Raw genomic sequence first — 21,957 nt, forward strand, 5'->3', positions numbered from 1 at the left:
CAGGAGTCAACTCTTCGCATGAGGTGGCCAAAGTACTGGAGTTTCAACTTTAGCATCATTCCCTCCAAAGAAATCCCAGGGCTGATCTCCTTCAGAATGGACTGGTTGGATCTCCTTGCAGTCCAAGGGACTCTCAAGAGTCTTCTCCAACACTACAGTTCAAAAGCATCAATTCTTTGGCGCTCAGCTTTCTTCACAGTCCAACTCTCACATCCATACATGACTACTGGAAAAACCATAGCCTTGACTAGACGGACCTTTGTTGGCAAAGTAATGTCTCTGCTTTTGAATATGCTATCTAGGTTGGTCATAAACTTCTTCCAAGGACTAAGCATCTTTTAATTTCATGGCTGCAGTCACCATCTGCAGTGATTTTGGAGCCCAAAAAATAAAGTCTGACATTGTTTCTAATGTTTCCCCATCTATTTACCATGAAGTGATGGGACCAGATGCCATGATCTTCATTTTCTGAATGTTGAGCTTTAAGCCAACTTTTTCACTCTCCACTTTCACTTTCATCAAGAGGCTTTTTAGTTCCTCTTCACTTTCTGCCATAAGGGTGGTGTCATCTGCATATCTAAGGTTATTGTATGGTACTTAAATGTAATTCTTAAACTTATGTCTGTGAAGTTAGCTAATATCATGATAATTCTGTCACAACTTCAAAGTTGGATTGAAGGAATATTTATGGAGAGGTATGGAGGTTGAGGTCTCCATGATCTCCTGAAGGAAATTCAAGACAGTGCTTTGTCCAAAGACCTTCGCAGGTAACTAAACTCTGATCAGTAACATTTTTTGGAAGTCACATCGCTTATTAAATTGCCAAAATTCATGTCTTGAAATTGTAACTTTACTCTTCTCTCTTCTCCAAAACATAGTCTCACTGAAGTAAAAATCATGGTAATTGCTGTTTACTGAGTGCTTCTGTGACAGATATCAGGCTCTGTGTTTGAAAAGAATTACTCCATCAAGTCTCATTATAAATCCTGTGAGGCACACATTATTATTATTCCTCATTTTCTAGAATAGTGAGGAAAACTTACCCGAGATTGCATGGTAAATAAGAGAATTTCATGGATTCACATACTTTTAAAAATTATTAAATGCTATTATTTTTTTTTTTTGGCCACACTGTGTAGCATGTGGGATCTTAGTCCCCTGACCAGGGATCGAACCTGTATCCCCTGACTTGGAAGTGCCAGGGAATTCCCGTAATGTTACCTTTAGTAATGCTATATATGTAAATATGTCAGATAAGTTAATTAACTTAATTAAAATTAATTAAAGTCCTTAGCACAGTAGCTGATTCTTTGTATCAGGAAATGTTAGCTTGTATTATGCATTTTTCAAGTTTGTATATTATTGGGACTTTTTAAATCAAGAACTATAGGGTGAAACTGATTCAGTCTATAAGAGCTTATTTTCTGTGAGACAGTCTTCTTGGGACACCTCAAACTGAGTCTTTATACAAAGCTAGGGGTTCTGGATAAATCACACTGTGCTTCAAAGATCTATTCAGGTGGGTCAAAGAATAAATGATATAGAGAAGGTAGCAGAGAAAGAAGTGATCAGTTGGAAGCTAAGATGCTTCTGATTTAGTTATTTAAAAATAGGTCAGAATCCTCTAGGACAGCAGCCCCAGGCAGTAGGTTAATCTCACAGGAAGGGCTTGTTGTTTTTCAGTCAGTAAGTCTGACTCTCTGTGACCCCATGGGCTGCAACACACCAGGCTGCTCTGTCCTCCGCTGTCTCCTAGAGTTTGCTCAAACTTGTGTCCATTGAGTCGGCGATCGATGCTTTGTAACCATCTCATCCTCTGCTGCCCACTTTTCGTTTTGCCTTCAGTCTTTCCCAGCATCAGCATCTTTTCCAGTGAGTTTGCTCTTCACATCAGGTGGCCAAAGTATCAGGAGCCTCAGCTTCAGCCTCAGTCCTTCTAATGAATATTCAGGGTTGATTTCCTTTAGGATTGACTGGTTTGATTTCCTTGCAGTCCAAAGGACTCTCAAGAGTTCTCCAGCACCACAGTTCAGAAGCACCAATTCTTCATTGCTCAGCCTTTTTTGTAGTCCAACTCTCACATCCATACATGATTACTGGAAAAACCATAGCTTTGACTATGCAGACCTTTGTTGGCAAAGTGATATCTCTTATTTTTTTCATATGCTGTCTAGGTTTGTCATAGCTTACCTTCCAAGGAGCAAGCATCTTTTAATTTGACGGCTGCAGTCACCATCTGCAGTGATTTTGGAGACCAAGAAAATCAAATCTATCACTGTTTCCAGTTTTTCCGCATCTGTTTTCCACCATGAAGTGATGGGATGGGATGCAATGATCGTTTTTTTTTTTTTTTTTTAATGCTGAATTTCAAGCCAGCTTTCTCACTCTTCTCTTTTGCCCTCATCAAGTGGCTCTGTAGTTCTTCTTCACTTTCTGCCACCTGGTGGTTCAGTCTTACTGTACCTCACTGCCAGGCCTTCCCTGTCTTTCCAGATGCCCTGCTCCTCTAGTCCTGACATGCCTTCTGGGTTGTGTAATATACAGATTGTTATCTCCATAGCCTGAGTCTCCTCATCCTTAGCAGGTCCCAGACTGGATAGGACTCCTGTTTATTTTTACTCTGCCATTCTAGCATAGCACGAGCCTCTTTCTCCATCTAGAAAGACAACATGCAAAAAAGGGGATTTGGTTTGATCAGTTCCTGTGGCCCAGAGTATAGTTTCAGGATGAGCTGAAGAGCATAGAGGTTGGAAATGCAGAAAATGCAGTGGTTTAGTGAGAGCAGCCAATTAGTGTTCCATTGTCTCTGCTCTGTACTTATTTTATTATGAGTAGGTACCAATAAAAAAATGTGGAAAAGCTTTACTTTGTTATAATTAGCAACTGTTCTTTGGGCTAAAAGGTGTGATTGAGGGTGGGGCTCACCACCTTGAGGGAAAAAATTGGGTCACTAAAGATTCCCTGAATCTCTGCTTGAGAAAAATAGTTCCGATTGTTTGTCTGAGTCCTGCTGTTAAAATTGCGTCTAATTGTATATGAATCAGAAAGTGTTTCCATGGTAATGTAAAACACAAAAATATCAGCAGATTAACTGTTAGCAAACATCCCTTTGTAAGTGTTTTTATAATCGGGAAAATCACTTTACATACATAGCCGTGGAATTATACCCTGACTTAGAAATACACATGAAATGTGTCCTTAATTGTAATGTCTTTCTCATGTAAGTAACAAAGGAAATAGACAATCCTCTTTGTTTAAAACCAAGATTGCTAATCATTTTCATCTGTGGCCCATAGTAGTGGCCACGTGGAATAATACTGGGAGCTGCACTGAGATTCAGAAAAAGTGCTGCCAACTTTTTTTGCCAACTTTTGCCCCCAAAGAGAAGAGGGATATCATGGGGCTGCTTGGCATTTTAGGTGGCCCTGATGGTCTCAAAATAATTCTTTACATTTTAACTCTGCCATTAAATTTGCACAAAAATTAAGTTGTAGCAAAAGCAGTATTTATATATCCATACAAATCTGTGTGTGTATATTTTAGAAGCTTCGACATGTTTTTGTCATTTGTCACCTATGAAGAATATGCGTACATGTCATAAACCATAACTACTCTTTTTGGATGTTGCAAACTAGAAAAAAAAAAGAAAAATTAGTAATTCCTATTATCAGTGGCCACCCTTATAATCACCACCCTGATTAAAAATAATGCTACCAGCAACTCTAAAGCCACCTTTGTGGCCCCTTTAGCTACTGCCCACCAGCACGAAGTGTAACATCTATCCTGATTTCAAAAAAAAATCACAGAATACTATTTTCTACTTCTGAGTTTTATATAAAATGAATGGATACAGTTGGTACTGTTTTGTGGCTGGTGGGTTTTATTTTCCCTGCCAATTGATGTTTGAGAGTCTATCCCATGTTGATGCAGTTGTGTGTAGTCCATTCATTTCTCACTGATGTACAGTTAAGCAAATTTTTGTTTGAAATATAAATTCAGGGTAAAAATATGCTAATTGTTTAGGTCACAGTTTGGCGTTTAGGACTATCAGTTCAGTTCAAAACTGTTGTCAATTTGTAGTAATCATTGGAATACAATTTCACGTGCAAGCTGTTGTTTAGATTCACTCTCAATGGGCATTTCTTCTGGGAAGCTCTCCTGGCCTTCCCATTCAGAATTAAGATGTTCTTCCCTGTGTTCAGGAGACCTGGTCCATTTCTCTAGCAAAGCCCTTGACGCATGGCAACAACTGACGCTGTCTTGCCTGCCTGTCCTCAGGGACTGTGAATGGGTTGTAGGGTAGACTGGGTGTTTTCATCTTTGTACCTGGGTACCCAGCACGGTGCCTATCCTAACAGCAGGATTGTGCGTCTGTCTGTTGCATGCAGAGAGAACAAGGAGTTGTGTTACACCACCAGGAAAATGTCCCAATCTGTATTTATGTTTAATTTTATTTTAATAGATGGTGCTCTGCTAGGAATTGTACTGAATTGTGAAGGCAGAATTACTCTCTGTGGTGAAGAATTATAAAGTATCAGATCAGAGAGGATGTTTGCCTGTTTTCCTGTGGGTTTTGCCCTTAGTTTCCCAACTTCATTGGTAATTCCAGTCTCAACACTTCTCCTTACTCCCTCATGAGTCTCCTGTCTATTAATTGAATCCACCTTCCCAGTTTTCCTCAACATTTCTCTTTGCCCGAGTGCCCCATCTCAGGACCATCAACTAACCATGAATGGCGTGTGCAGATGCTGGTGTATTCTGTACACGTTCATCTCCCAGTTGATATACAGTTGACTTTCTCTACAAGTGAAGTGAAGTCGCTCAGTCGTGTCCGACTCTTTGCCACCTCATGGACTGTAGCCCACCAGGCTCCTCTGTCCATGGGATTTTTCCAGGCATGAATTACTGGAGTGGGTTGCCATTTCCTTCTCAAGGGGATCTTCCCGACCCAGGGATCAAAGCCAGGTCTCCTGCATTGTAGGCAGACGCTTTACCGTCTGAGCTACTTTCTCTAACTCTTTATCAATTTGGTGTTCTCTTCATCTGAGAGACCTATTTGGGGCAAGAACCACAACCACTGCTTCAGGCTCACTTCAGCTTCATTGTCAGCCTTTTGAAGCAAAACATAGCCACCCCATCAGACAGACTCCATGGCTGGGATGTTAAGTCAGGGACCAAGTGTGGCCTAGAGCCCTAACCTCTGGCCTCCGAAGTCTGGGTGAGCATTCCTTCCTGGATTGTGCACTTTCCCCACTATTAAGTTGCTTTTAGCTTTACCACATTTCTAGACTTACGTTTTTCAGAATACTAAGAAATTAAGTCTTAATCCTTTGTAATTGAGGATTTGTTTTTAGTGAGGTACAAGATCATTTTCTAGCCACTTGACCATGAAATCTGATTCTATAGCTTAAAATGTACTGTTCTTAAAGAAGAACATTTGTTCTGTAGCACTTTTATTAGTTGTAAAAATAAAGGTATATTTTTCATTGCTTCACTTAACAATGTTTATTAACTCAGTTCTGCTCCAGGCACCCTGATGGGTCTTAGAGAGACACTGATGAAATATTAGCCCTCACCTTCATAAAATTCCCAATCCAGTGACTTTCTAAAGTATTCCTGTGAGGTAGAAGATTTCTACTTTTACAGTTTTCTATATCCCTAGGATTTTTTTGCTTTTATTATAAAAATACATTTATAGTTTAAAAGTGAGTGGTTGGGTTGCTCTCAAAAATCCAGCAGTGAACAGAATAATTTAAAAACCTGACTACTTGAATTTAGGGTGTGGTAATAGGAAATAAATCTGGGATATTTGATTTTTTTAAAACCAAAATATTTTCCCTGAGATTAGAGGAATATGTTCATTCTAGGTAAATTGCTTATTTAATCATCTCCTAACAAGGCTATGTCAGCCAAATTAAATGTTTAAGTTCATTTTATTTAAATAAGCTTTAGAACCAGCAGATTTCTCTCTTATTTAGATGAATTTAGCATTTAATTTTTCAAAGAGAGAGCATATAAACTAGGAAATTTTAATGTATATAGAGGAAGAGAACATGAGAAGGAAAATCAGATAAATAGAAAAAAATGAAGTTTAAACAAAAATAACTCATATTGACATTTGACATAATTTGTCTTATTACCAAAATTTCTGTCTTCACAGGAAATGTGCAGGAGATTCGTTTTTATAGTACCTAGTTCATTTTTTTTTTAATTTTTGAGGACTCTGTTTCACATTAGTGAAAATGAAGGCAAATAAGTTTTTCCTTTCCACAAATGGCCACTACTGGTTTGCTTGCCAGCACTGAGTAAAATAAACTAATTTTACTATTACCATGGTTGAGCGCAGTTATATTCCTTTAAACATCTTGCATAATCCATGGCTTTAACTGCATTAATCTAAATAAGGTCATTTCATCAAATAGAGATCTAATAAGAGCTTTGGAAAGAACTATCAGAGACCAGATTCCATTTAGAAATCAGATGAAAATGGCATTCATGTCCCATTGTTGTTTGGTATAAAGAATTTGCTCTTAAGGATTACAATTGCCATACAAGGGGACCACACAATGGAAAGCCTGCCTACCACCAAAATATCAAATGTTATCGGACTTTCACAGTGAACTGTATTAGTACATGATTCCCACCAAACATATGGACTACTGGTATTTTAGCAGTAGTCCAGTTAGCAATTACAGCAGCTCTGGCTCTATAGTATTAACTAGTTTTGAACTCAGTCTGACATTAGAATCTACCACATTTAGTATACCCTGTCTCTTCAGTGGACTTCCCTGATGGCTCAGATGGGGAAGAATCTGCCTGCAGTGTGAGTAACCTGGGTTCAATCCCTGGGTCTAGAAGATCCCCTGGAGAAGGGAATGGCTACCCACTCCAGTATTCTTGGGGCTTCTCCGGTGTCTTAGATGGTAAAGAATCTGCCTGGATTGTGGGCAGTCCATAAATAACTTTTATATACTTGAGCTGCTAGTCAGAAAAACTGTATGATTTTAAACTTTGCAAAGTGTATTTGTAAGATTTTAATTGAATTATAAATTAATTTCTCACTTGAATCTCCTACTTCTCCCAGTATTGTCCCTTTTGTCATCCCTTCTTAAATAAGTCATTTATTTATTTTTTTTCACTTGTAGTTTTGTTCTATTGGTGATTTGACTTTCTTTGTCAATTGGTGATCATTTAATGTATAAAGCACAGAGGTTCATTCTTTTAAATTTCACTCATGTGTCATATCCTAATAGTTAAAAATTGCTGAAGTTTCCAATAATCAAAGCAAAATTTTAGATGATTTCCTTTGATAAACTATATAATTTGTTTGAAGTACCAAACCTGTTTGCTTCCATGATCCTTGTCCTTTATAGGTCTTTGTTTCTAGTTTATCTTTACACAGGAGGTGGGTAAAGTACAAATACAGACCTCCATGTGCAAACCTGGGCTTCCCCACAGTTATAAAGTACCAAATTCCCTCGGGGCCGGTCCCTTGAGGCACTGCATGTTCACTCAGTTGCTTCCTGAATATTGCATAAGTGTAACCAACTCTGTAAATTTCAAATTCATAGAAAGAAGCTCTAGCCTTCAAGGCAAAAAACAATTGAATATCAAATGAACACCTTTTGTTCTCTGAACTATTTCTAAGTAAAAGTTGCTTTAAAATCCTCTTTGATTTTCTGTATTCTTTAGGGCCCAAGTTGGACTGTCCACCTATTTGGAGAGAAGAAAACCAAACAAACAACAAAAAACCTCTCAGGAAAATATTTTTAAATGTATGAGCATCTATTCTGGCTATTCTGATAAAGAAATGATAGTGCCTTGCTTATCAACTCATGTTGAAACTTTTGATTTCCTATAAAATTTGTTGGGAAAGGAAGTTAAATCCATGAAAACTTCTGTCGAGTTTGATCTCAATCCTAGCAATTTCTGATTTAGGATAAGCGTCCTGAATAAATGCAAACATGCTGGTGGGGAGAAAGAAATACTCCTTGTAATAAATGAATTATGAGTAATAGGAGTAATAGAAAATAAAGGCTGGCCCCTCAAAATAATTCTGATGACTTACAAGAGATTTTGGGGAGTGACTCTGAGTAACTCTCAGTTGGTTTTACTGGTTGGTGGGTCAATGGAAAGTTATGCTGCCTGTAAAAATATCTGGAATCTTTGAGAGAAAGTCATTTTTCCCCCCTTAGTTATCTAAGAAAACCTTTATCTGTTTTATAGAAAGAAATCAAAAGCACTTAAGCTTCCAGCACCAGGAATAGATTCATTTTTGTCTTCCTTGTGAGAGTTAATGGCTAGTTTTAAACCTTGAGATCACTTTGATGCTAGACCTTATCTGCTTGACTGCATTCAAAGAACTTCTATTTCTTTAGACCTTAGGAAAATACAGGACATGGTACCATAGAGCTGAAACTCAGAGGCAGTTTGCAATTGCTAACAATAGAGATGGGGAGAGGTAGGGAGCGTCCTGAAGTCAGGTCAAATTCAAAACTAAGCTCCTCCAGTTATAAGCAGGGTGATCTTGTACGTGGGGAAAAATAATCCTTGGAGTTCCTAGAAAGGTTGAATGAAGGACATCTTAGAAAGTATTTACTTGGCACAGAAATCAAATAAGTGTTAGTTTATTAATTTTCAGAGGGGAAAACTCCTAATCATGTTTTTGTGTTTATGTTCTCATGTTAGTTTTCATTTTAGTTTTGGCTCAAGTTACTCTTAAACACAAGTTACTGGTTTAGGATGTAAGAATTTGACCATTTAACAAAATGATAGTATAAGATATAACACGTATATGACATTTCACAAGTAAAAGAGCAATGGAAATTTTACTGAAAAAAAAGTATTAACAGCTCTAAATAAAATCTAATTATTGTTTAATTTGAAGATTAATACATGTAAATCTTGGGTTAATCTAAACTTATTATTCTGTTAAATAAATTTTCATGCATATGGAATAAATCAACCTCACTTATAGCTAAATCTAGATTGAAACCTTCTTTGACATAGCTCTGTTAAAAATAGATATTATTTTCTAAATATTACAGTATTTAGAAATATGTTACTTTTTCTATTCTTAAACATACATAAGTTACATTCTAATAGTGGTCTACAGTGATGTCACAAGAAGATTAGAGATATAAAATGCTTTTTTATTTAAAAAGTATAGTTCAGACAGACTATATGCTTAGGATAGTTTGCTTTAGTTTTGTGTCGGGGAGTTTCTATATCCATTGAGTTGGATGGACATGAATTTGAGCAAACTCCAGGAGTTAGTGGGGGACAGGGGAGCCTGGCGTGCCTCAGTCCATGGAGTCACAAAATCAGACATGACTTAGTGACCGAACAACAACAGCAACAAAGTTTCTATGTATTCCTGTAAAGACAAATACATGTTTGATTTTTGACATATGCCAGGCATTGAGGATACATCCATGCATCCCTTACTTCATGGAGCTTATGGAGTAAAAATAATTATTTTTAATTATGTTTAATAATTATTTTTACTCCATAAGCTTGATGAAGAGAGGGAGACACCAGTACATCCCAGGGCTTAGGGTTAAGAACTCACGTGCCAGTGCAGGAGACACGAGTTTGATACATTGGTTGGCAAGATCTCCTGGAGGAGGCCATGGCAACCCACTCCAGTATTCTTGCCTGGAGAATTCCATGGACAGAGGAGCCTGGCAGGCGACAGTCCATGGGGTCACAAAGAGTCAGACATGACTGAAGCGACTGAGCATGTATGCAACAAATAAAATGATTCCCAATATGGTAAGTCCAGTGAAGAGAATACTACACAAAAGGCTGAATTAACGTGTATGTGTTTCTTGGAGATGTACTTTCTTTGAGTGGTCAGGGAAGCTAAGAACGTGAAGGAACCAGTTGAGCAAAACGATGGGAGAAGAAGATTACAGCATTTATATGGCTCTCACATCCGAATTTCCAGTGGAAGTTGGAAATCTTAAAATGATGGGTTCCCTATATCCTTGGTGTTGATCTTTGGCTGGGTTGTTTTCTACATGTTCCTGAGCCTAACCTCTGGTATTGGAATGTTCTTGAGAGTCTTGGAGGGCAGAGGTCAAAGAAAGTGAACTTCACTTAGGGATGGAAAGAAAGCCTTCTGGAGTAAAAGGATGCCATGCAGCTGCACCTTTCTTTTCTTGATACAAAGTTTATGAGCCTCCCAAGTAGCAAGTAGACTTGCTAGAGTTGCAAAGCATTTTTTATTAGGCTTAAGATTCTCATTGATTTTCAGTGCCTCACAGGAATCACTGAGAACTACTTAGCCCTTTGATCACCCTTAAAACATAACACTAGCATCTGTGTTTTCTTTTTTTTAATTTAATTTTATTTTTTAACTTTACAATATTGTATTGGTTTTGCCATATATCAAAATGAATCCGCCACAGGTATACATGTGTTCCCCATCCTGACCCCTCCTCCCCACTCCTCCCTCCGCATACCATCCCTCTGGGTCGTCCCAGTGCACCAGCCCATCAGCACCATCTGTGTTTTCTAATCTCAAATTTACTTCTATTTTAGATAGCATGTCACCCACTAGGGCAAGCCGTATTGAATTTTCTCTGCCTGTGAGTACCTAGATTTCAGTGTTCTAATACCTCTATTGGCTTAGTTTAGTTAAGGTTTGAATCCGAAATGTAGTTGATGAATAGATATATGTGTTTTAAAAAAAAATGATTCTAGCAACTTGCTAGAGTAATCTTTCAGAGGATATAATTTGGCCTTCAGCTGATGGGAGGGTGTGCCCCCTGTGACAATATGAATGGTGAAAAAGACAGAAGTTCTATTTGGCAAGACTGCTTGAGACATATGTCATTTTTTTCCCCTTGAATTCCTCAGTAGTTCATGAATGGGCTCTATCAGCTCCAGACAACAAGCACACTGAAACCCGTCACAAATCAGAAAACAACAAAATAATGACAAAAGCAACAATAACAACCAAAAATAAGTTAATTAAGGGTTTAGTGTGAAATATAGGATATTGGATTCTTTTTTATTGGAGTATAATTGCTTTATAGTGTTATGTTTCTGCTGTACAACAAAGTGAATCAGCTATATGCATACTTACATCCCCTCGATTTTGGATCTTACTGCCCACCCCCATGCCACCCATTTAGGTCATCACAGAGCACTGAGCTGAGCTCCCTGTGCTATAGAGTATGTTCTCACTATCTATCTGTCTTACATATGGTACTTTTATTTATGTCAAACCTAATATTTTACATATGGTACTTGTGTTTATATCAAACCTAATCTCCTAATTCACTCCACCCTCCCCTCCTCCCACCATGCCCACATGTCTTTTCTCTGTGTCTCTGTTCCTAGCATGCTAAGTCACTTCAGTCGTGTCCGACTCTGTGCGACCCCATAGACGGAAGCCCACCAGGCTCCCCCGTCCCTGGGATTCTCCAGGCAAGAGCACTGGAGTGGGTTGCCATTTCCTTCTCCAATGCATGAAAGTGAAAAGTGAAAGTGAAGTTGCTCAGTCGTGTCCGACTCCTAGCATGGACTGCGGCCTACCAGGCTCCTCCATCCATGGGATTTTCCAGGCAAGAGCACTGGAGTGAGGTGCCATTGCCTTCCTGGATTCCTAGCATATTGCATTCTAATTCTTTTGACAACCTAATGTCTGTTAAAGATGTATGTGTAACTTTTTGTTACTGTCGACCATAAAAGTTTGTTAGTTAGTATCTACCATTCCTTGACCATAGGGAATAACAGTTTCCTTTGCTCAGATACCTCTATTTAGAGGTGATAATGCAGCTTAAGGAGACCCACTCAAAAACAACTCCAAAATGAGCCAGAGAGAGTAGAAGGAATAAAAGAGGAGAATGAATGCCTCCAAACATAGCCCTGTGTTTCATGGACACTCAGAAATCTTTCTGCACCATCAGAACTTCACAGAATGACATTACACCCAATTTACTGCTGCCCTGGAGTGTTCCATTTCTTTTGATGACGGTTTTGCCTTAGAATTTAAATAGTCTAATCAGATTTTGACAGTTGATGTTTATCTTAATTGAAACAGATTCTCTTCATCCTTTTGCTGTTAGACTCCTACTTGGAGGCTGAAAGGTCACTTTAAATGGGCACGGCATGTGGGAAACTGCATAATGAATTCAAATAAATTCATGTCTATTAAAAGGAGTTCTCTCTTGCTCAAGTTTCAGAGCTTATGTAGAATAAGCCAGTTGGGTTTTGTCTTAATTTCTTTTCAAAGGAGCTTATTGTGCTTCTTCTTTAATGCTCTCATAACAGAAAATGGGAAAATTGTCAATTTTCATTTAATCTTGTTCAGAAGAATGGGTTTTGCTCAAGTGATTATGCTTATTTAAACTGAGTTTTTATAGCTGCTGCAGCTGTCAACAAATTTAAGAGGTATACTTTGGTTACATTGTTTAAGGTTTCTTTATATTGTGTATCTTTAATGTATCAACTCCACTCTTAAAATTTTTTCTAGCTGTTGGCCTGTGTAAAAGTGCAAAAATATATGTATAAAAATGTTCTACAGCAAATTTTATAATAGAAAACTAGAAATAGCCTACATGTCAATTAGTATAGGGCTCATTCAACAATTTTGTATAACATTAATGAGATACTGTGTAGCTGTGAGGAATGTCTCATATACTGGTATAGAATTATCTGTAGGTAATGTTTACTATTAATTACTATTACTGTCATAATTTGGAAAAATGGTACTCATACTCAGAGTTCTTCACTCATTAATCTTCTTTGGGTATCCCTTAAAGTTTATGTAAAAGCAAACAGTGAAACTATAAATTCTATTCACTCCCCCTTTTAAACAAAAAGAAGCATTGTCTACCTGGTCACTGTCCTGAAGCTTCCGTTTTTCACTTCCCAACGCATTGGTACATGGAGAGGCTTCTTGCTTTTATTTTTGAAGGAAATTTATTGAGGTATAATTCACATGCCATACTAATCCCTCATTAAAATTATATAGCTAATGAATTATTAGTATATTCACAGAGTTGTGCAATAACACAGTTCATTGCGGTATATTTTATCACCCTGGAAGAAACCCAGTTCCCCACGGCTGTCACCCTTCCACGTGACCTGCTCTACTCCTAGCCCTACTGCTGCTGCTGCTGCTAAGTCGCTTCAGTCGTGTCCAACTCTGTGTGACCCCATAGATGGCAGCCCATCAGGCTCCCCCATCCCTGGGATTCTCCAGGCAAGAACACTGGAGTGGGTTGCCACTTCCTTCTCCAGTGCATGAAAGTGAAAAGTGAAAGTGAAGTTGCTCAGTCATGTCCGACTCTTAGTGACCTCATGGACTCCTAGCCCTGAGCAACTATTAATCTACTTCCGGCTCTATTAGATTGGCCTGCTCTGAATAGTTCATTTAAATAGGACCATGTAATATGTTGTTTTTCCTGACTGACTTCTTTCACTTGGCGTAACGATTTCAAGATTCACCTATGTTGTAGTGTGTATCTATCAGTATTTCGTTTCTTTGTATGGACAAATAATATTCCATTGTATAGATACCCCACCTTTAGTTTATTCATTCATCAGTTGATAGACATGCGGGTTGTTTTCACCTTTTGGTTACCATGAGTTATACTACTGTGAATATTTATATAAAATTTTTCTTGTGTTCTAGTTCTGTGAAAATATCACTGGTAAGTTTGATAGGGATTGCATTGAATCTGTAGATTGCTTTGGGCAGAATAACCATTTTCACAATATTGAAACCAGTCAATCCTAAAGGCAATCAACCCTGAATATTCATGGGAAAGACTGATGCTGAAACTAAAGCTCTAATATTTTGGCCACCTACCGCAAAGGGCTGACTCATTGGATGCTGGGAAAGTTTGAAGGCAGAATGAGAAGGGGATGACAGAGAGCAAGATGGTTGGATGGCATCACCAACTCAATGGACATGAGTTTAACAGCCTCCGGGAGATGGTGAAGGACAGGGAAGCCTGGTGTGCTGCAGTCCATGAGGTTGCAGAGGTTTGGACACGACTGAGCAACTGAACAACAAGAGCAAGAACATGGCCTAGCTCTCCATCTGTTTGTGTCGTCTTTGATTTGTTTCTTCAGTGTCTTAGAGTTTTCTGCATACAGGTCTTTTGTCTCTTTATGTAGGTTTATTCTTAGGTGTTTTATTCTTTTAGTTGCAGTGATGAATGGGCTGTGTATGAAAACACAAAAGACCCTGAATAGCCAAAGCAGTCTTGACAAAGAAAAATGGAGCTGGAGGAATCAACCTTCCTGACTTCAGACTATACTATAAAGCTGCAGTCATCAAGACAGTATGGTGCTGGCACAAAAACAGAAATACAGATCAATAGAACAGGATAGAAAGCCCAGAGATAAACGTATCCACCTATGGACACCTTATTTTTGACAAAGGAGGCAAGAATATACAGTGAGAAAAGACAGCCTCTTCATGAAGTGATGCTGGAAAAACTGGAAAGCTACATGCAGAAGAATGAAACTAGAACACTTCCTAACACCATACACAAAAATAAACTCACAGTGAGATCCTCTGTGACCCACCTCCTATGTAATGGAAATAAAAACAAAAGTAAGTAAGTGGGACCTACTTAAAAGCTTTTGCACAACAAAGGAAACAATAAACAAGATTAAAAGACAGTCCTTAGATTGGGAGAAAATAGTTGCAAATGAAACAACTGACAAAGGATTAATCTCCAGAATATATAAAAGGCTCAAACAGCTCAATATTAGGAAAACAAACAGCCCAGTCAGAAAAGGAACAGAAGACCTAAGCAGACATTTCTCCAAAGAAGATATATAAGATGTACACATAGTTTTACATTCAGTTAATAAATGAAAAGATGCTCAACATCACTAATTATTATAGAAATGCAAGTCAAAACTACTGTGAGGTATCATCTAACACTAGTCAGAATGGCCATCATCAAAAAAATCTACAAACAATAAATGCTGGAGAGGATGTGAAGAAAAAGGGACCCTCCTACACTGTTGGTGGGAATGCATACTGATATAGCCATTATGGAGAACAGTATGGAGATTCCTTAATTTTTTTTAATTAATTTATTTATTTTAATTGGAGGCTAGGAATAAATCTACCATATGACCATCAGCCCTACTACGGGGCATATACCCTGAGAAAACCATGATTAAAAAGGACACATATACCCCAGTGCTCATCACAGCACTGTTCACAATAGCCAGGACATGAAAGCAACCTAGATGTCCATCAACAGATGAATGAATAAAGAAGATGTTATACATATATACAATGGAATATAATTGTGTGCTTGGTTACTCAGTCATGTCCGACTCTTTGTGACCACATGCCCTGCAGCCTGCCGGGGCCCTCTGTCCATGGGGATTCTCCAGGCAAGAATACTGGAGTGGGTTGCCATGCCCTCTTCCAGGGAAAATGGAATATTACTCAGCCATAAAAAATGAATTTGAGTCAACTCTTCATGAGGTGGATGAACCTAGAGCCTGTTACACAGAGTGAAGCAAGTCAGAAAAAAGAAAAATAGATTGAGTATTTTAATGCATATATATGGAATCTCCAAAAATGATATTGATGAACCTATGTGCAGGGAAGGAATGGAGAGGCAGATGCAAAGTGTGGACTTATGGACACAGTTAAGGAGGGAGTGAGTGGGACCAATGGAGAAAGTAGCCATCAGTGGTCTATACACTATCAGGTGTGGATGGATAGCTGGCGAGAAGCTGCTGCGTAGCACAGGGAGCCCAGTCTGGCACTCTGTGATGACCTGGAGGGATGGAAAGGTGGGAGGGGAGGGAGACCAGACAGGGAGGGGGGTGTATGTATAATTATGACTGATTTGAGTTGTTGTATGGCAGAAACCAACCCGATATTTTTATAAATTTTAATATTTAAATTAAAAAATAGGAAAAAAGTTTTCTTGTGAAAAAATAATTTTATATTTCTCATGAGTAGGTACATAGTAGAATTGCTATCTCTAAGGATACGTATATGTTTAACTTTTATTTTTGTTTTTTACTGTTTCCCAAAGTGGTTGTATTATAGCAGAAAGTTATTATATGGAATAACTGGACCATTAGTAAATTAATTGTCTAGGTATATTTTTAAATAAAAAAATCAAGGTAAATGTTCCCAATTTTGTAAATGTCCAAAGACTCTCGACATATATGGTATATGAAAACATGCATATGTTTTCACCTTCCAGCGTATTTCTGCATATGCAGTCTAGGCAATGGTAATAGTTGCAAGCTTTGGAGAAGAGATGGCTACCAGCTTGGGCATCTGAGATGGAGAGGGGCTGAGTACTCAACATTTTGAATTAGAGGGATTTTTATTGTGTGTTGGAGAAGGAAATGGTAACCCACTTCAGTATTCTTGCCTGGAATATCCCATGGACAAAGGAGCCTGGTGGGCTACAGTCCATGGGGTCACAAAGAGTTGGACATAACTGAGTCACTGAGCTCTTACTATGTGCACGAATTAATTTTTCAAATGAAAATGTGATTAATTCATGTAAAAAAAAAAAAGAATGATTTTCTTGATACTCTTCTTCTGACCAGTAATGGTTGTGGCAGAGGCTTGTTTATCGGTTGTCCTGCTCTGGGAGGTGTCAGTGCTGCACAACCCACTTTCTTCCCATCTGCCCAGTGTGATGTCAGTTTTAGTTGTTAGGGCAAAAAAAAACTCCTATCTGCTGTTCTAACTTTAATAGCCAAGGTAGTGTTTTAAAAATCAGATATTGCTTAGTTCACTCCAAAATAATGTTTCCCAAGTATTTAGAAACTACATCAAAGGCAAAAGGAGGGGGAAAAAAGTGAGCATCTGGGATTGAGAAACAAGAATACATGGGTGAAATAAACATGAAAGATGCAGTAAGTGCTGAGAGCAGAGCTGGTTAGTCTGGAGCCCTTCAGTTTGCTGTACAGTCTGTCCGGGTATCATGTGTTGGTGACTGAAAGAGGGGATCCTCCTGCACAGCATCCATCACGTAGCTCTGAAATGGTTCTTTCTTTGCTTTCATCTGTGCTGGAAAATTAGCTGTTTTAGTGTGAATTTTCATAATTACTTAAGACAGAACATTTAGTGTTTTATTTTTTTTCCTGTTTAAGCTCTTGATGATTAAGCACATTAGTAGATTCTGCTTTCTATCTTCGGTTAAATTAGCTGTCTTATCGAATGACAGAAACATGACCTCGTGCATTTGTTTGTTGATTTGTTCATTCATCCTTGTGTTCACTCATTTATTCATTAAGCCTTTATTTCTTCAGCACTGCTGTGACACCACTGCTCAGTGTGATGGTTCCTCCTGTGGTGTTGGGTGGGTGGGTGAGGAATGATTTGCCACTGAAAGCATCCTTTAATAGTCAAAATCCTTACTTTTTAAAAAATATATACTAACCAAACCTGATTTTGAAAACTACATGACTTTGATTCACTTAGTTCTGTAAAATGAAAAAAGGTCATGGCAGTGATCAATATCAGTTCAGTTCAGTCGCTCAGTCGTGTCCGACTCTTAGCAACCCCATGAATCGCAGCATGCCAGGCCTCCCTGTCCATCACCAACTCCCAGAGTTCACTCAGACTCATGTCCATCAAGTCAGTGATGCCATCCAGCCATCTCATCCTCTCTCGTCCCCTTCTCCTCCTGCCTCCAATCCCTCCCAGCATCAGAGTCTTTTCCAATGAGTTAACTCTTCGCATGAGGTGGCCAAAGTACTGGAGTTTCAGCTTTAGCATCAGTCCTTCCAAAGAACTCCCAGGACTGATCTCCTTCAGAATGGACTGGTTGGATCTCCTTGCAGTCCAAGGGACTCTCAAGAGCCTTCTCCAACACAACAGTTCAAAAGCATCAATTCTTCGGTTCTCAGGCTTCTTCACAGTCCAACTCTCACATCCATACATGACCACAGGAAAAACCATAGCCTTGACTAGACGGACCTTTGTTGGCAAAGTAATGTCTGCTTTTGAATATGCTATCTAGGTTGGTCATAACTTTCCTTCCAAGGAGTAAGCGTCTTTTAATTTCATGGCTGCAGTCACCATCTGCAGTGATTTTGGAGCCCCAAAAAATAAAGTCTGCCACTGTTTCCACTGTTTCCCCATCTATTTCCCATGAAGTGATGGAACCAGATGCCATGATCTTCATCTTCTAAATGTTGAGCTTTAAGCCAACTTTTTCACTCTCCTCTTTCACTTTCATCAAGAGGCTTTGTAGTTCCTCTTCACTTTCTGCCATAAGGGTGCTGTCATCTGCATATCTGTGGTTATTGATATTTCTCCCGGCAATCTTGATTCCAGCTTGCGCTTCTTCCAGTCCAGCATTTCTCATGATGTACTCTGCATATACGTTAAATAAGCAGGGTGACAATATACAGTGATCAATATAGATTAACTTAAAAAACTATGAAAAGAATAAAGAGATTCTATACAAATAAGTCTTTAGGAATAATGTAAAAAATTTTGATTTTATACAAAATTTAGAAGACAAGTTTTTCTTAGGGTTCAAAATTCTTTTTCAGAGGAATGAAACCACAGGTGAATAAATGAATACATTTTTCTTCAATTATCATATGTGTCCTGCTGTGGGAATGAGGAATATGCTATGTGGTGACTGTGTCTGGGGATGAAAGGAGGTTGAGTGATGGAATTAACAAAATGCCACCAGAACAAATATTACATTGGACTGACTTGCCTATACAAGTAGATTTCTGGTTTCTGTCTTTGGTTAAATTAGCTTGTCTTATCGAATGACAGAAACATGCCATAGAAACAATGACCATCTATTCCTGCAGAGTTCATTTTTGAAGATGCTTGTAACTAAAGAGAAGTCTTATTATATTTCATTTTATTTAAGTATAGAGCTATCTGATGTCACAAATTTTTTTCCTTTCATGTCATGATACATTTTCCCTTTGGCGGGACTATTGTTTATGTTTAGAGAAGACACTGATTAATCTCAGTATTTTTTTCAGAAATAAATAGGGATTTTCCTGCCCGGACGCAACTAGTATTCATTTACTAAATGTCAACAGAATTAACAAAGAATTTTGTGTTGTAAAAACTCACAGTTGCCTAGTTTTCTCTCTCATATGTATATTTAAAAAGCAAGATTCTTTCACATTTTTATGCGTGATGTGACAAGAGAATGTGACTCTGCTGTTGATCATGATCTAATTGCAGTTGCTAAGGACCATGGCTTATATACACAGATTATATACATTGTCGTGCTGGGAGCACAGGCACCCAGTGAAGAAAGCCACGGCTAATATGCTCAGTTGTTATTATTGTTCAATCACTGAGTCGTCTCTGACTCTTTGCGACCCCATGGACAGCAGCGCACTAGGCCGCCCTATCCTTCACTGCCTCCCAAAGTTTGCTCATATGCATGTCCATTGAGTCAGTAATACTGTCGAACCATCTCATCCTCTGCTGCCTCTTTCTCCTCTTGCCCAGTCCTTCCCAGCATCAGGGTCTTTTCCAATGAGTCAGTTCTTCATATCAGATGACCAAAGTATTGAAGCTTCAGCTTCAACATTAGTTCTTCTAATGAATATTTAGGGTTGATTTCCTTTAGGATTGACTGGTTTGATCTCCAGTATCCCTGGGTATTTATTTCTAGATCTCTATCCATTTCTTACTATCAGTTCTCCTTTTACAGTTTAGATGACATGAATAATCATCTGAAGTCACCACTCAGGTATTAGAATATGAGGTTGATTAGGCATCTGTGTAGGGGAAACTCTAATAGGATCTAGTTAGTTGGATGAGGCTTTCAGTGGGGGAGTCACCTGTGTACTGTTCCTGCGCTCTATGTGGTGGAGTGAAAACTCCAACCCAGGCTGCTGCACACCCAAGCCCCCACACATGACCACTCTGCTGTGCTCTCTCTCCAACAACTTGCCTTACGGGAAACTGCCTCAATACATACAGCTTTTTAAAATAAAGCATAGCACAGTCATGGCTTGCCCCTAAGTCAAATATGAAACGTGTATCATTTCACAGAATCTAACCATGTTCTGTTATTGAGGAGTCCTTTTATTTTATTCAAACAGGGAAGCATTATTAAACTTCTTTGCCTTGTAATCTGCAGAATATTTACAATCAAGGCATACTAACCCCCTCGTATTTTCCTTTATTACAGTAAATTTTATTATAAAACAATTCATGTGTACTATAGAAACTTTTGAAAATATAAAAAAATGCAAATACAAATTACTCATAACCTCCTCACTCTCCAAAATGACCACTGTGAATTCTTAGGTATTTTCTTCCAGTGTAATATGGTACTAATAGCACTCATGTGGTTCATATACTTTTACTTCAGCTTTTTAAAAAGTTAACATTTTATAATGAATGTTTTCCCATAGCATTTCATATTATTTCAAACGTTATTTATATGCATGCACATATACTGCCTTAATACAGTTCATGTTTTAATTTCATATTTGCCTTTTTGACATTTAAGCTGTTTCTAATTTTCCCCCAAATTAAGAAGATTAGCCACTCTGTGAATTTCCTATTTGCCTATTAGTTGTTTTTCTCTTGTGGTGTATAGTTTTTCTCATTGGTTGTAAAAGTTCTTTACATATTAGATACAAATCTTTTTTATCTCACATTTGTGGTAATTATATATTCTACTTTTTAGTTCTTCTTTACTTTTGTTTACGGTGTTTTATGTAGTTAGATCTATTGTTTGTTTTTCTCTTGTAACTTCTTTCTCTGCTTTAACATTATGAGGGGGTTTTTTTTTGTACTAAGAACAGATAAATATTTAGCCATATTTTCTTTGTGAATTCATTTTTTACATAATTCTTTAATCAGTTTGGAATTTATTTTATTTATTTTTAAAAATAACCGGGCTTTTTGTTTTACACTTCATTCATTTATTTATTTCTGGCTATGCTGGGTCTTGGCTGCTGCCCAGGCTTTTCTCTAGTTGCAGCGAGCGGGGGCCACTCTTCATTGCGGTGCACCGGCTTCTGATTGTGCTGGCTTCTTTTGTTGGGGAGCACAGGCTCTAGGTCATGAAGTCTAAAGCAGCTGTGGCTCCCTGGCGCTAGAACACAGGTTCAATAGTTGTGGCACATGGGCTTAGTTAATCCACAGCATGTGGGCTCTTCCACGATCAGGAATTGAACCCATGACTCCTGTACTGGAAGGCAGATTCTTCACCACTGAGCCCCCAGGAGAGCCTCTGGAATTTATTTTAATATGAGGATCCAAGTTTACCTTATTTCCAAGTAGTTAATCATGTGTTCCAGAACCACTTGTTAAATACCTCCCGCTTTTCTTTTCTTTTGTGTCAGGACTTCCTAGGTTGCACTAGTGGTAAAAAACCTGCCTGTCAGTTTAGGAGATTCAAGAGATGCAGGTTCGATCCCTGGCTTGGGAAGATCCCCTGGAGGAGGGCATGGCAACCCACCCCAGTATTCTTGCCTGGAGAATCCCATGGACAGAGGAACTTGGCAGGCTAAAGTCCATGGGGTCACAAAGAGTCAGACATGACTTAGCACACACATGCATAAAATTTTATGTATCATCTATCATATGTAGATTTCAGACTTGTCATGTGTAAAATTACATTTAACAATTAATATTATAAAAGAAACTAGCAGTAATTTTAAAAACCTATGCAGTTCATTGATACAAACATATTCAGTTCAGTTCAGTTCAGTTCAGTCACTCAGTCGTGTCCGACTCTTTGCAACCCCATGAATTGCAGCACGCCAGGCCTCCCTGTCCATCACCAACTCCCGGAGTTCACTCAGACTCACGTCCATCGAGTCAGTGATGCCATCCAGCCATCTCATCCTCTGTCGTCCCCTTCTCCTCCTGCCCCCAATCCCTCCCAGCATCAGAGTCTTTTCCAGTGAGTCAACTCTTCGCATGAGGTGGCCAAAGTACTGGAGTTTCAGCTTTAGCATCAGTCCTTCCAAAGAAATCCCAGGGCTGAT

The 21,957-nt window shown here is 38.5% G+C and overlaps 1 protein-coding gene across 11 annotated transcripts in view; it reads left to right on the forward strand.

The window, feature by feature from the left end:
- PDE4D (phosphodiesterase 4D, cAMP-specific) overlaps positions 1-21,957 on the forward strand; it is a 1,610,544-nt gene that overhangs the window by 1,318,780 nt on the left and 269,807 nt on the right. Inside the window, exon 1 of one of the 11 annotated variants that reach the window (XM_010853481.1) lies at positions 15,551-15,701. The exons of the other annotated variants lie outside the window; for them this stretch is intronic. Coding sequence (XP_010851783.1) covers positions 15,664-15,701 — 38 coding nt within the window. The 5' untranslated portion in view covers positions 15,551-15,663. Of the gene's footprint in view, positions 1-15,550; positions 15,702-21,957 lie in introns of those variants that run through there. 11 annotated transcript variants of the gene reach the window in all.

Source organism: Bison bison, unplaced genomic scaffold (assembly GCF_000754665.1).
Source record: "Bison bison bison isolate TAMUID 2011002044 unplaced genomic scaffold, Bison_UMD1.0 scf7180017864328, whole genome shotgun sequence".
Lineage (NCBI taxonomy): Eukaryota > Metazoa > Chordata > Mammalia > Artiodactyla > Bovidae > Bison > Bison bison.